The sequence below is a fragment of the Entamoeba histolytica genome, genomic scaffold (assembly GCF_000208925.1).
Source record: "Entamoeba histolytica HM-1:IMSS scf_1104750516505 genomic scaffold, whole genome shotgun sequence".
NCBI lineage: Eukaryota > Evosea > Mastigamoebida > Endamoebidae > Entamoeba > Entamoeba histolytica.
Window position 1 is genome coordinate 1 of NW_001915209.1, and position 14,699 is coordinate 14,699.

Consider the following 14,699-nt stretch of genomic DNA (forward strand, 5'->3'; position numbering starts at 1 on the left):
AATAAAGAAATATGATGTATTTAATATATAATATCATTTATTATCAAATATAATAATATCAAATGATGATTTATTTTTATTTCAAAATATTTTGCATCAATAAAATATGTTGCTAAATATTTTGCATCATTAATTTTTGCGCTTTTTTATTGAGCTTTTTTTATTTGATTCAATAAAATTTGCATCCTTTATTTTTTTTCTTTCTTTTCTTCTTTTATCATCTCTTTTTCTTTTCTTTCTTTTTCTTTCTTTTTATATTCTCTCCTTTCTACTTTTATTCTTTCTTCATCATATTCTACTTCTTACTTTCTTTTTATTCTTTTATATATTTCTCTTCATTTCCAATTATTTGCTTTTTTTCGCTGCCTATTTTATTATATAAGTAAAATAAATGGATTATTTAGAAATTCATATTTGAAATGAATTTCTCAAATAAATAGCAAATTCATGTTATTTCAATTTAATTAATAAATATTTATGAATTAATTTAAATCAATAAGAAATATACCAAACATAAAACATTAATTAAAATATAGACTAGAAATTGAACAATATTCAAAGAAACTTTAAACAATAAAACTAAAATAAAACTTATATGTTTTATATAATATATTACTTATTCATTACAATTAATTAAATACAAAGAATTACAGAATAAATTATAAATATAGAATTTATTAAAGGGTTAAATATATACTGTTGAAATATTATAAAATATTAACTTGTAAACTCAAAGAGTCACAAAAACAAAATCATTTTCTTTATCTTTCAGAAAATGAAAAATAACAAAAATATCATTTCACTTTTATTGAATGAAATTATCATGTTTATTAAAATATTAAATATTATGCATTATTCATGAAAAGTTTCACATCTATAATTTCCTATTTATATCTAAATTTGTTAACATTAAATCTTAATTTATACTTTTAAATATTTTCAACCATAAATATATTTACATTATTAATGTAAATAAATTAGAAATGAATTAATACAAAAAGATGGTAATTTTTAATTATTATATAACAAGAATACAATAATAAATTAAATAATAACTATAACTACAATAATAAATAGTTGACTTGGATGATTTTTTTTAGAAACAATACCAAAGTTATTAAAATTATATGACATAATAACAATGAATATATACGTGAATTAATCTTGCATACTATTATGTTGATGATTTAACATTATATTTAATTGAAATAAAATCTCATAAATTAAACTATTTGATTATATTTTGTTTAACTAATATTATGAAAAAATATTAATTTTAAAAAATTATTAATTTGTTAATTATTCTAAAATCCTTTATTTAACTTATAAAAATCACCCTTCATAAAAATTATCTTTTATTCATTTTGAATTATTTCATTATTCATCACTGAATAATTTTCTACATCAATTTTATATTTTTTTCATTTTGTTTCATTCATTATTATCATTTATATTTTTGATTATTTTTATACTATTTTGTCATTCAACACTTACAATATATTCTTATTATTCTAATTTATATAAGTATAATCAAAATAATTAACTACAACATTAATAATTATTTCTTATTTAATACATTTGTTCAATATTATAAGGAAAATACTTATTGAAATATATTTTATAATTATTCATTATACTCACAGTTATTTTAAATTTAATTCTCATCTTATTTTCTATCTTAAAATAGTAAATATAGATTTATTCGAAAAAGATGTAAGAGTAATTAGAAGAATAACAAACACAAATAATAAAAGAATATGTAACTATTGTAAGGAATGACAAAGAAAGAAAACATTATTAATTTACAAAACAAATAACATTAAAATTGAAATAAATAATCAGAAAATAATGACTTAATAAAGTAATGATTAAACAATAATGAGATAAAAAAATAATATAATTAATAAATAAAAATGAATTAAATTGAAAGTAATGAATATGCTCAAGAAAGATTAAAGAATATTAACTAATTTTTAAATATATTTAATAGTACAAACTATATAATGAAGTAATAAAATTAAAATAAATGAAATCACAATCACAGAGATAATTGAACAAATAATTAATATATTTAAATGAAATAATAATTATTTATAGAATATTAAAAATTTAAGGAATAAATACGAAAAAGAATAAAATAATCTTAAATTTATTTAATATATTATGCTATTAAATAATGTAAAAATACGTAATAATTTAAAATTATATTAATAAATCGTTAAACAATAATTATTTAAAATATAGTAAATTTGTCAATTATTTTATTCATTTATTAAATATTATATTAATATTTAAATATTAAATTATGTTTATATACACGAATTATATACTAAACAAATATCTAAATAAATTTCAATCATTTAATATACTATTTATTCAAATCACATTTTTATTATTGATCATTATAATTGATATATTTGCTTTATTATTAAACACTTAATAGTGAATGTTTTATTTAATGATAAAATACAAAACTAACAATTTTCATGTATTATTATTTTAGTTGATCATTATACTAATTAAAAATCAAATAAATCATATCACCATATTATTAATATAATATTTTTATTAAATTTTATATAAAAAATTAATCATCATTATATAAATATTCTATTTATCTTATTATTACTTTAACTATTCATTTTTTGGTACTATTTTTTATTTACTTTGAATTTATTCAATAATTCACTTTACTTATTTATCATTCTTTTTTTCTTTTTATTTATATTCGAATATTTTTATGTTTATTTTGTTACACCTCTTTTACCTTATTTTTCTTTTTTATTAATTTTTAATTTTAATTTAATACGAGATCGAAGGTGGCACGTCTGAAACACCACACACAAACCCTAGTACAAATTCATTCTTCGACTCTCCCAGTTATTATCTGGTTATGACGGTGCCTTTGAATTAGGAATGTATTAGGGAATGCTGCAAAGGGTGCAGCAAGAGAATACAGTAGAATATTACGTGGATGTAATATAAGAATCTACTGAAGTGTGGGTATGACTAAAAGAAGATTAGTCAAAGTAAGACTAAAAAGAAGATTAGTCAAAGTAATACAGTAGTAATAAAATGATTCCTTCTTCCATTCATAAAATAAGAAAAATGAAATTCCTTAAAATTAAGGCAGAAAACAAACAAAGGCTTAAAAAGAAGAAATAAGCAGAAGAAGTTTGAAAAACCTTAATAGGAAAAATAAAGCAAAGAAGTGCTTTCCTCATTTTGCAAGACAAACCTAAATGATAGGTTCAACAAAGAGATTACTCTTTTTTAATAAGCTCAGGGATGGGATTAGTCTCCCCTGAGCTAGGAAGAATAGATGAAAATTCCATTAATACTTAATTAACTAATTTTTATTTATTAATTTTAATTTAATACTATTGAATTTTTCCAATTTTCAAATACACTTATAACATATTTCTATTTATTTTTTACAATCTATATTTTGTTCAATTTATTTTAATTTTCATTAGAATGAAAAAATTCATACCATCAATTTATATGGTTTAAAATAAGACACATTATAAAGTCTAAATACTTACAAATATAAATTAATTTTATTCAACAAAATAGTATGTAAAATGATAAAAAAAATTGAGAAATGAAATTAACTGATAGTGAGAATTATTCACTAATTTAAATAAAATACGAAGAAGATTGAAATTATTGTCAGAATCAAATATATTTAATGAAATAGTTTTAAATTGATATTTTGAATTTTATCGAAGAATTTAGGTATGATATCTCATGACATTTTTATTTCTATTTCAATAGTATTTATCATTTTTTGAGTTGATAACTTCTGGTTGTTATTTGAAACTAGTTCATATTTTCATTATTTTCACAATATGTCAGAAATGACAATTTTTCACTTTTGATGAATTTTGAATTTATTACACTATTCATTCTATATAATCTAACATTTTCATTATGTGTGTACATTGTCCATTTATCTCAAATAATGAAGTTGTCATCGTTCATTCTAATTGAATAATTTAATTCACATTTTGCAGTTATAATTTACTGAATCATTTTATGTAAAATAAACAAGATACTATTCAATTCTGTGAATGTCTTGCTCCAAAAGTTGTTATTATAATATATCTGAATAGAGGAAAATAGAATAAGATAAATATTTATTGTATTTCAAGTTTGATATATTTAATGGTAAATATTATTTCATTTATTACTTCTAAGACTGTTCTTTCGTCGCTTACTCGTTTCAAACAGTCTCTTCATCTCTGAAATTAAAAAAAATAATTTCCATTCAATTTAAATATTTTATGTAAGTTGTATTCCATTTAACACGCAAGAAATATCAAAAATGTGGTTTTGTTATTATTTATAAAATGTATTGAAATAGAGTGTTAAATCATCCTGTTTCAATTTAAGATTATGGAGAATAAAGCAAAGACTATATAATTAGAGGTTCTGTTTTTATGAAATTACGTTTACTTAATAATTTTGTTAAAGATATTGATTTCTTTAAAAGCAAAAAATGAGTAGATAGTTTATTTAAATGATAGTATAATATAGTAATAGGTTGTTGTGATTTAGATAAATACACTGAGCCAAAAAAAAAAAATCTGGACTATGTTTAAATTACATTAAATTTTTATAGAATGATGTTAAAATGTATTAAATTATATTCATTTTAAAAAGAAAATAGTTCATAAAAATTAAAAAGTATCAAAATTTTATTGAAATTTATAAATAGGTTATTTATTCTTAAAATAGTAGATTATTTTTTGCTCGTCCTATTCTTGATGATAAAATGTAAATACAATACATCTCACTTTGTTTTGAACATCCTGATTTTTTAATAAAAAAATTGTCCAACAAAAATGAGTTGTTTGTGTTATTTTTTTTTTGAAATTAGCAACTGTTTATTATCCATTTAAATATCAACACTCATAACAATTTTGGTAAATTCTTAGGTAAATCAAATTTACATATTAATTACAAATAAAAAAACTCATTAAAAGAAGTTACTATTTAATTAACTAACTACAATGAGAATGAATTAGGATCAATCTTATCAACACCCTTTTATCAAAAATATCAATAACTATTCTTTTAAAAATTAAAACAAAAAAAAACGTTTTGATTTACATGTCTCTCAGCCACAAGAATTAGATGACAAGTACAATAACTAATATTATTAGTAATGCATTGTTTTTTTTTTAAATTTTAAATCAAAAACCATGGTTTATATTTTGTTATATATTACAAAAATTAATAAAAACAAAAAATGATGAGTTTTCAACTAAAAACAAACAAATGAATAAAGATAAAGAAAAAGGTCCAAAACCAAATAAAAATGAAGATAAAACAGAAAGTGAGAAACGACAATGGAAAACAAAATATGACGACTCTACTATTCGAATTAGACTTGAAAAAAATTTGTATGAGAAGTTAATTGCTATTAAAGAAGTTAATGCCACTCAAAGACTATCACTGAATAAAATTATCAATCGTTTGTATGATAGTTATATCACAAGAAACCCACAGTTTGCTTCTATTGACAGTCAAGTTGTAAGTGAACAAGACCAACTACCAAAATCAAGTGAGGTTGAAGAAAAAAAAGACTGAGAAATTAACTAAAATAACTTATTATTTTGTATTGTTTTATACAACAATTTATTTTCAATCTTTCTGATGTATTTTGTTATATATTAAAATTTTATAAAGAAAAGTAGTTAAAAAGTGTTATTAGGTTTTTTTCTACCATTCTTCGCTCACCAATAATTATCCTATCTCTAGTCTTAAGAATGAATACCCAACAACTACTCAATCCTTTTAGTTTTTTTTTATGTTAAGAAGTGTGAATTTAGACTCTTTATTCATTACTTTGTTTAGGTTGAATTATGTTTTTTCAAACATGCTAGAATTAAACTATTCTTCGTTTAAGTAACATTTCTTCTTAATTTTAATACGTGCTAAAACTCCTCCTTCTTTACTTTCTTGTTTTAAGAAGAATATAACCTCACTATTATATGATTATGATTAATTTCTTTTAGTCTCAATAACAACGTGAATATCCATTCTATTTAGTTATACCAATATTAGCAAATATACTTGCATTTTAACAAGTAGGTAATACTATTGTCTTTATAAATATATACTCTTTTATTATTATAAGTGATGTCCTATAATAAATAATAGTCACTCACATTCTTACAGTATTATGTAAGACATTTTCTAACCAAATGTAACATCATAACCAGATGATAATTGGTGGTTCAATGTTTTGATTAATTTTCATGTTTGTTTAGTGTCTCTGACGTGAAACGTTTAAATCTTTTAAAAACATGAAAAAAATACCGAAAAAAAAACTGTAAAAGAGGAATAAAAAGGTTGTAGAGACAAAGAAAAGAGACAATATAAAAACCGATGGATCTTCCTTTTTTATAAAAACTCAAAAAGACTAGTTAAGTATAAATGTCAAGAGAAAGTTTTATAATTCAATTCAATGGAGCAAGTTCAATGATAAAAAAAAATAAAATTCCTGTTGCTCGTTGTGTTAATTTAACAATGGAAACATTTAGTAATAAAACACCTAATTGTGAAGAATTACTTTCAATGTTATGGAGAATAACTTCAAAGTCAGATGATGTTAGTGTTGAAACTTTTGTGAAAACAATGCAACACTTAGACAATTTATATTTTAAAACAGGTGAACTAAATGGTCAAGTAATTATTACAGCTGCATTTTTTTCATTAGACTCTTCTTATGACTATTCACTTGATAGTAAAGAAGTATCAGACTTTTTCAAAAGAATTGGTGATAAGAAAAATTCAAAAAAGATCAAAGAATATATCAAACAAAATGATGAAAATGGGGATGGTGTTTTACAATTAGATGAATTTCTTGGTGCATTTGATTCAATTTATAAAATTAATTCTATCCCTATTAATGATTACTTAAAAGTTATAGAATTTACTGACTTTTCAAAAAGATATGACTTACTTCCAAAAAAGAAAGGAAAAGCATTGCAAGAAGATGTTGTTCAAGAATTAATTAAGGACATTCCATTAAATGAACGTAAAGGTATTGAAACACAACTTTCTGTACTTATTTTTCTTTCTTCAAAAGATAAAAAAACAATATCAAGAGAAGAATATGTAAAAGTACGTCGTGAAATTAATTATATTAAAACTAAAATTGGAAGAATTACAACCGAAGTTTTAATGACTTGTACTTTTAGAACTCTTGATAAGTCATGTTCTGCTTCATTAGATAATAATGATTTAACAAGAATGTTAAAGGCTTCTGGAATGGAATCAAAAAAGAAAGTTGTATTACAATATATTAATGATTTAGATGAAAATGGAGATGGAGTATTACAATTAGATGAGATGCTTAGTATCTTGAAAGTATTTGTCAATAAACATAATTTTGATATTGAAAAGTATCTAAAGAATTTAGATGCAAGAACTCCTGCTGATATTGTTGAATGTTCTTTTAAAGAACCAATTAAAATCCCAAACAACAACTTTATTGTTAATGATCACTTAACTTCAAATGATTCAGAACAAATTACTTTTGCCTTGTTTGATGCTACTATCAAATGTAAATTAGGAGAATCTTATTCAACAAGTCAAGAAACATTTAAATTTTTATTTTTTGTTGCAGATATACACAATCAAGGATTTATTACCAAAACACAATTTAGTTTGATTATGAAATTCTTAGACTCTACTAATGGAAAAATAGAAAATGACCCTGCCTTATGTCGTATTTGTTTCCAACTTCAAGGAAAGAAAGAAATTGGAGTAGATGACCTTCAAACATTATGCAGTAAAATGGGACAACCTTTTAGTAGTGAGCAAGAAGCTATTAATGAGTTAGTGATGTATGACGATAATAGAAATGGATTAATTGATGAAGATGAATTTGTATATTTAATGACTGAAGATGACGAATTAAAGATGGATGATTCAATTGAAGAACACCTAAGAAAGAACGCAAGAAAAGCAATTAAGCTATTTAGAGTGTATGACACTAATAGAGATGGACTTCTTAATGAAACTGAAGTTGGAGAAATATTTATTGCTCAATGGCATCAATGTTCTCCTAATAACCAAAAAGCTATTCATATTGGATTTCTTAAAAATCAACAAAATGATTTTATTGATGAAAATAGATTTGTAGTTTTATGTCAAGAATTAGAAGCATCAATGAATGAAGATGATTCTGGAGAAATCAATATTGATAAACTCCTAACTAATTTCTTTTATTTCTACGTCCCAAATGGAAGCAATTTGATGGATAAAGAAACACTTGAAAAAGTACTTATTCAATTTAAACTTCCATCGTCTCCAGTCCTTATTCAAAAATTGCTTACGTCAAGCAATTCTTTTAATATGATCACTTTTGAAAATTTTTCAAAATATATAAGTCAACATCTTCAATAACCTTTTATCTTTTTGTTTTTTTTAGATATCAACATCCTTTATCTCAATTCAGGACAATCTTTTTGTTTCATTATAAAATTCATGAAAATTAAGACTGCTGTATGATTTTTTTACAAAGTTAGGTGTAAATAAAATATTAGAAAAATAAGTTCAAAAAAAAAATTGGAATAAATAAATGAGAAAAAATGGAACAAACTTGAACATAGAAAAAAAGAGAATAATAAAAACTAGAAAACAGAACTTAAAAATAAGATAAAATAATGTCTAACAAACAAACGGATATTAAGACAAAAGATGAAGTAGTCCAGATAGAGAGATGTACAACAGAAACTTATCAGTTAATGAAAAAAATTATACCAAATTATAAAAAATTAGCTGATGCATGTGAAGGATATTTTAAGGCACAACTTGTAATGATTAAAGCTACTGACACACTTTATAATTGTCTTGAAGCGATGGCTGATACTTCATTAGAAGAAGGTGGTCAACAAACTCATCCAGACCTTCAAGTTGGAGTAAAAAATATGTCTAATGTATTAAAGATGTGGAAAGAAAATTTGATGTCTGTATGTGATGAATTTAGAAGTACTTGTTCTTGTATTAGAGGAGATGTTACTACTTTCCCAAAAGAAATTGAAGCTAAAGAAAAAGAATATAAAAGTCAAAAGAAAAAAGAAGTAGATGAAGTGTCTAAAGTTGAAAAGAAATTAAGCTCTGTTAGTAAAAATACAAAGCTTCAAGCAAAAGACCCAAAAGCCTTGGCTGATGCTATTACTGCTGTTACTAAAAAAGAAAGTGAATATCAACATTTCCTTATGAATGGATTAAAAGACTCACTTTCAATGTTTAGAGGAACTTATGGTCAATTATTTGAATGTTTTAGAAAGTTGTTTATTTGTAAAACTGATACTGATAATAAGTCTCAATTAATTATTTCAGCTAATATGGAGGATATGCAAAAATTAATTAAAACATCTAAAGGACTTCCACAAAAATATAGAAGTTTAGTTACTATGAAGAAACAATCAATGATTAATACAACTTGGTTGTCACCTGAATTGAAAGAAATTTTGAAAGCCGCTGGTGTGAAACCAAAACATCTTGCTGACCCTACTATTGTTGAAACTTTGATTCAAACCGTTAAACAAGCTGTCCAACAAGGAACTGTTCCAAAAGACTTACTTGACCAATTAGAGGCATCAAGAGCAAATAAAGAAGATAAATTAAGTAAAGTTATTGAAGTAGAAGATATCGTTGTACCAGACCGTAGACCACCACCTACTCCTATTGCTCGTTCTAGTCCACGCACAGCTGCTCCAACAACTCCAGCTGTTGCTACTGCTCCAGTACCAGCTGCTCCAGCTGATATTCCACCACCACCACCACCAACTGCTCCAATGATGGATAATATCCCACCACCACCCCCAGTAGCTCCTGCTATTGGTAATCCACCACCACCTCCTCCAATTGCACCTCCCAAACAAGCTGGAAACCCACCACCACCTCCTCCTATAAGATCAACCAATTCAGCTGGTAACCCACCACCACCTCCTCCAGCAAGACAAACTGCTGCACCTGCACCAGCTAATGGAAATTTGTTAGCTGATATTAGAAGTGGTATTACTCTTAGGTCAGCTGCTGATAGAAAATTAGACACTGCCGCACCTGTTGTCAGTGATGCAGGAAAACAAGATTTGACCTCTATGCTCAGAAAAGCTATGGAAGTAAGAAGGAATGATATTGCTGATGATGAGGACGATGATGATGATGACGATGATGAATGGAGTGATTAAATATTATTCTTTTTTTCTAAGTTTATTTTTTAATTAAAAATGAAACTTGGTTTTAATACAAAGACCAACATTTTAATTATCATAATATCTTCTTCTTGAAGAAGAATGTTCATGACTTGTTGGGTGTCTTCTGTAATGTCTATCTCTTGAAGCACTTCTTGACCTAGAGGAATAGTAACGGTTATAAGAGTCTCTTCGATAGTGCCTTTCTTTAGAGTCACTCCTTGAACGAGATCTACTATACCTTTCTCTACACCTTCTATGGTCATCAGTATTATTGATTAATTCTGGTGATTGTTCTTTTTCTTCCCTTATTGCTCTTTCTCTTCTTCTTCTAAATTTTTGTTTTCTAAACAAATCATATTTCAAATTACGATCTGGTTCAATCACATGAATAAAGTTACACATCCCTCCTCTTGTACATGTTCCTATTTGTTGTTGTCTACATATAGCCTCTTTAAACTCAGTTACTCTACAAAAATTAGGAGTAAGTATTTTTTTTGCATAATACCTTCCTGTTAAAGCCTTCTTAGCTGCTGCTGCATGTTCTTCAGTATCATACTTTACATAAACATTTCCCATCATATGGTCATTGTCATTTCCGCAAACAATAAAGTCAAGTATTTCTCCATAATTCTCTAACTCTCTAAAAACATCTTCATAAAATTCATTAAATTCTCTCATAATTTTTTTTTCATCTCGTTCAAGTGCTTCTCCATCGTCAATTCTTTTTTTTGGGTTTTGATACATTCGTGTAAAAAGTAAAGTTTGGGATGACTCTGGTTTGATGTGTGTTTTGTTACACGCATCTCCATGTCTACAAGCTCCAATTTTATAGAAAAATTCACAAACCGGTTTTTCTTTTGTTCCATTTATTATTGTTGTTTCTTCTTTTTTTGTTGTTTCTGTCATTTTATTTAAAACTTATTAGTTCGTTTTTATAAAAAAATAAAAAAGGGAATTAAATAAGTATTAATAGAACTAGCTTCTATTCTTCCTGGCTCAGGGGAGACTAATCCCGTCAATGAGTCTTCTTCTTGTAGAGCTCTACGGAGTATGTTTGGTTGTGATCTCCGCAGTATTCCATGACATCAATCATGTTTTTAATTACATGGTTTTTAATTTCTTTAATGACGTCAATCTCAATCTTTAATTCTTTAATTAATTTATTACTTTCTTTATTCATTAATCCATTGATTGAGATTATTACTGGAATTATTTTGACATCTTTTAACTTTTCTATTTTCATTAGCATATTCTTTATTTCTTTATACTTATTTCTTTTCTTCCAATAGTCTCCATTAATATTGTGATCAGCCACAATAGTCATATCAAATAATAGACTAGTTTGATTCTTTTTATCTAATACGTATATGTCTGGTATTTTGTGATATTGTCATTCACTTTTAGGCAATATTTGTTTGTTCCATATCATTGTGATGTCTTTATATTTGAACACTATTTCATATGGGGTTTTTTATATTGATTATTTAATGTATATTTTCTTATTAATCAATATGATAATGCATATATTGTCATGTTTCCTCATTTTGGATTTATTATGATAAATACAAGATATTAGAATGTGTTCTACTGTAGCTATCTTGTCTTTACAAAGTGGGTAGTATTTCAATCTTTCATTTTTCATTATTTTTGCTTTTCTATACCCAAAATATTGCTCCATCTTGCATTTTAGTTAATTGAAGGAATGCATTTTTCTTAATATTGATGGACTTCCATGCTTTCACTGTAGTATATTTATCTACTCATTTTGACTCAAACCATCTTCTGAAGTGTCTACTTGTTTGATGACACTTTCATTTTTTGATGTATTTATCATCAATTTCGTTGTAGATTATTCAAATTACTTCACTATTTTGTGTCATTATTCTCAAATCATCAATATATAATGTGTGATTTGTTTTTGGGAATTTCTCTTCGATGATTTGAGAAATTATATTCATCTGAATGATGAAGAGTAGATTTGATATGAATTACCTTGTAAAATTCCTCTATTTAATTTAATACCGCCTAGATATTCATTAAATTTATAACCGATGAATATGTTCCATCTAATCATCATACTTTCAATAATGTCAATGATGACACCCTCTACATTAAAATATTTTAATGATTCAATTACCCATTGGTGGTTTACTGTGTCATATGCTTTCTTGATGTCATAATATGACTTTGCTCCTAAAAAAATAAAAAAATAAAAATAAAAAAGTATGATAAATACACAATCTGTAAATATTTATGTTTATCTTTTATAATCAATTATATTCATTTGGTATGAATTATTTATGAAATAAATGATTTGATTATTTATATTTGATTATTTATATTATTTATATTCTTTTATTATTCTTTTATTATTCTTTTATTATTCTTTTATTTATCTATTTTATTATTATGTTATTTATCTATCTTATTTTTATATATTTTTATATTTATTTCTCTGTTTATATTATTTATATCATCTTATTATTATCTATATATTATTATATTATTCTTATTTTATGTTTTTATGTTTATATTATTTAGATTTTCTTCTTCTTCTTCTTTTCTATTTAGATGTATTTGTTTATTTGTTTATTCATCTTTATCATTTTTATATTATTATCATTTATATATACTTTCGTTTTATATTTATTTTGATTTGATTTATATTGTTTTTATCTTTTATACTTTTCTCTATTATTATATCATTGGTTATCATTTCTCCTTTTATTTATCATTTATTCTTATTATTCTTTTGTTTTTATATTCTATATCATATATTCTATATCATTTTCATTTATATTTTATCATTTATTATATGTTATAATAATAACATAACACATATGATTGAATATATAATAAACATCATGTTGAAATTATACATATAAATAATAAACATAAAAAGTAAAATATTTTTCATCAATAAAACAATATTAATTATTTTACATCATTAAATTAGACACTTTTTATTGAATATTTCTAATTTTACAATAAAAATATACTTTTTATTTCACTATTCTTTTCTTTATTATCCATTTTCTTTTATTACTTTTTATATTATTTCTTCTTCTACTTTATTTTTATTCTTTTATATATTTATATTCTTTTTATATTATTTGGTTTTCGTTGTTGTTTATACTTGTTTCTTCTATTGTTTATCAATTTTATATTCATTTATTCTTTCTTTTTATTTCTTTTTTATTAATTCTTGAGTATTGTATATTTCTTTATTATTTCATTTGTGTATTATCAAAATATATGTTTTATTGAATTCGTGTTGAACAAAATATTGAATAATTCAATATTTTCAATGTTAAATATTCATTATTTATTATTAAATGTTGTGTATATTTATTATATTAAATTAATATAATGAATAAATATCAATATTATTGTTTATTTGATTTTAAAAAATAATAAATGAATATGAAATAATAAATGAAATAAAATAATGAAATGATAATGAAATAAAATAATATAATATTGAACAAATCAAATAAAGAATATATTGAATATATCATTATTGTTACATTATTATTTATTATTTCAATTATTAAATATTAATAAATTATTATTCATGAATATTTAATTGATTGATATTTTACAATTTCATTTTCATTTTATTTAATAAATGAAATATAAATAATAAATGAATGAATAATAATTTAATATATGAAATAATAAAAAGAAATGAAAGATAAATAATAAAGAAATATGATGTATTTAATATATAATATAATTTATTATCAAATATAATAATATCAAATGATGATTTATTTTTATTTCAAAATATTTTGCATCATTAAATTTTGAGCTTTTTTTATTGCACTTTTTTATTTGTTTCAATAAAATTTGCATCCTTTATTTTTTTCTTTCTTTTCTTCTTTTATCATCTCTTTTGTTTTATTACACTTTATCTTCTTTCTTTTTATATTCTCTCCTTTCTACTTTTATTCTTTCTTCATCTTCTTCTACTTTTTACTTTCTTTTTATTCTTTTATATCATTCATTCTCTTCTTTTTCAATTATTTGCTTTTTTTCGTTGCCATTTCTTTTTATGTTTAATGACATCCATGTTGCTACTGTTGATTTCTTATCAATGAAAGTGCCATTTGCACATCTTATATATTCTCCACATTTTTTTCTTTCCATTCACTTAAATATCTATCATTTAATTCATTGGATACCCATTCAAATACATTCTTTACATCATGTTTTCTTTTATTTATTTCTATTATCTCCATTAATTCATTAAAATTAATATTCTTACCAAATGCTTTCTTCATTCTTTTAATTATTCCATTTGGATTTTCTTTTATTGCTTCTATCATTTCTCCTATTCCTGTGTTTGATTTCCACTTATATTTTAAATATATTCTTAGTAATTCTTTACCACAATCATCTCTTGCTAACATTAATCCTAATTCATTTATTTTAACATATAATCTACTTTTGGGTATATTTCGACTATATAATTGGAGT

At 23.3% G+C, this 14,699-nt stretch overlaps 4 protein-coding genes across 4 annotated transcripts, besides 6 other annotated features; 3 read left to right on the forward strand and 1 right to left on the reverse strand.

Annotated features, from left to right (window-relative positions):
• Positions 1 to 2,813: 2,813 nt before the first annotated feature.
• Positions 2,814 to 3,360: a repeat region.
• Positions 3,361 to 5,283: 1,923 nt separating this feature from the next.
• Positions 5,284 to 5,595, forward strand: EHI_016110 (uncharacterized protein; the record flags this gene model as incomplete). Its single annotated transcript, XM_651322.1, has 1 exon — positions 5,284 to 5,595. One exon carries the CDS (start codon positions 5,284 to 5,286, stop codon positions 5,593 to 5,595), a length of 312 nt encoding a protein of 103 aa, XP_656414.1.
• A 585-nt stretch (positions 5,596 to 6,180) lies between these two features.
• Positions 6,181 to 6,241: a repeat region.
• Positions 6,196 to 6,305: a repeat region.
• A 139-nt stretch (positions 6,306 to 6,444) lies between these two features.
• EHI_016120 (EF-hand calcium-binding domain containing protein) lies at positions 6,445 to 8,421 on the forward strand (the record flags this gene model as incomplete). The annotated part of the gene is made up of 1 exon (XM_651323.1): positions 6,445 to 8,421. One exon carries the CDS (start codon positions 6,445 to 6,447, stop codon positions 8,419 to 8,421), a length of 1,977 nt encoding a protein of 658 aa, XP_656415.1.
• Positions 8,422 to 8,681: 260 nt separating this feature from the next.
• EHI_016130 (uncharacterized protein) lies at positions 8,682 to 10,214 on the forward strand (the record flags this gene model as incomplete). The annotated part of the gene is made up of 1 exon (XM_651324.1): positions 8,682 to 10,214. One exon carries the CDS (start codon positions 8,682 to 8,684, stop codon positions 10,212 to 10,214), a length of 1,533 nt encoding a protein of 510 aa, XP_656416.1.
• Positions 10,215 to 10,286: 72 nt separating this feature from the next.
• Positions 10,287 to 11,126, reverse strand: EHI_016140 (U2 snRNP auxiliary factor small subunit, putative; the record flags this gene model as incomplete). The annotated part of the gene is made up of 1 exon (XM_651325.1): positions 10,287 to 11,126. The coding sequence occupies one exon, from the start codon at positions 11,124 to 11,126 to the stop codon at positions 10,287 to 10,289; it is 840 nt and encodes a 279-aa protein (XP_656417.1).
• A 40-nt stretch (positions 11,127 to 11,166) lies between these two features.
• Positions 11,167 to 12,060: a repeat region.
• Positions 12,051 to 12,407: a repeat region.
• Positions 12,408 to 14,263: 1,856 nt separating this feature from the next.
• Positions 14,264 to 14,699: a repeat region.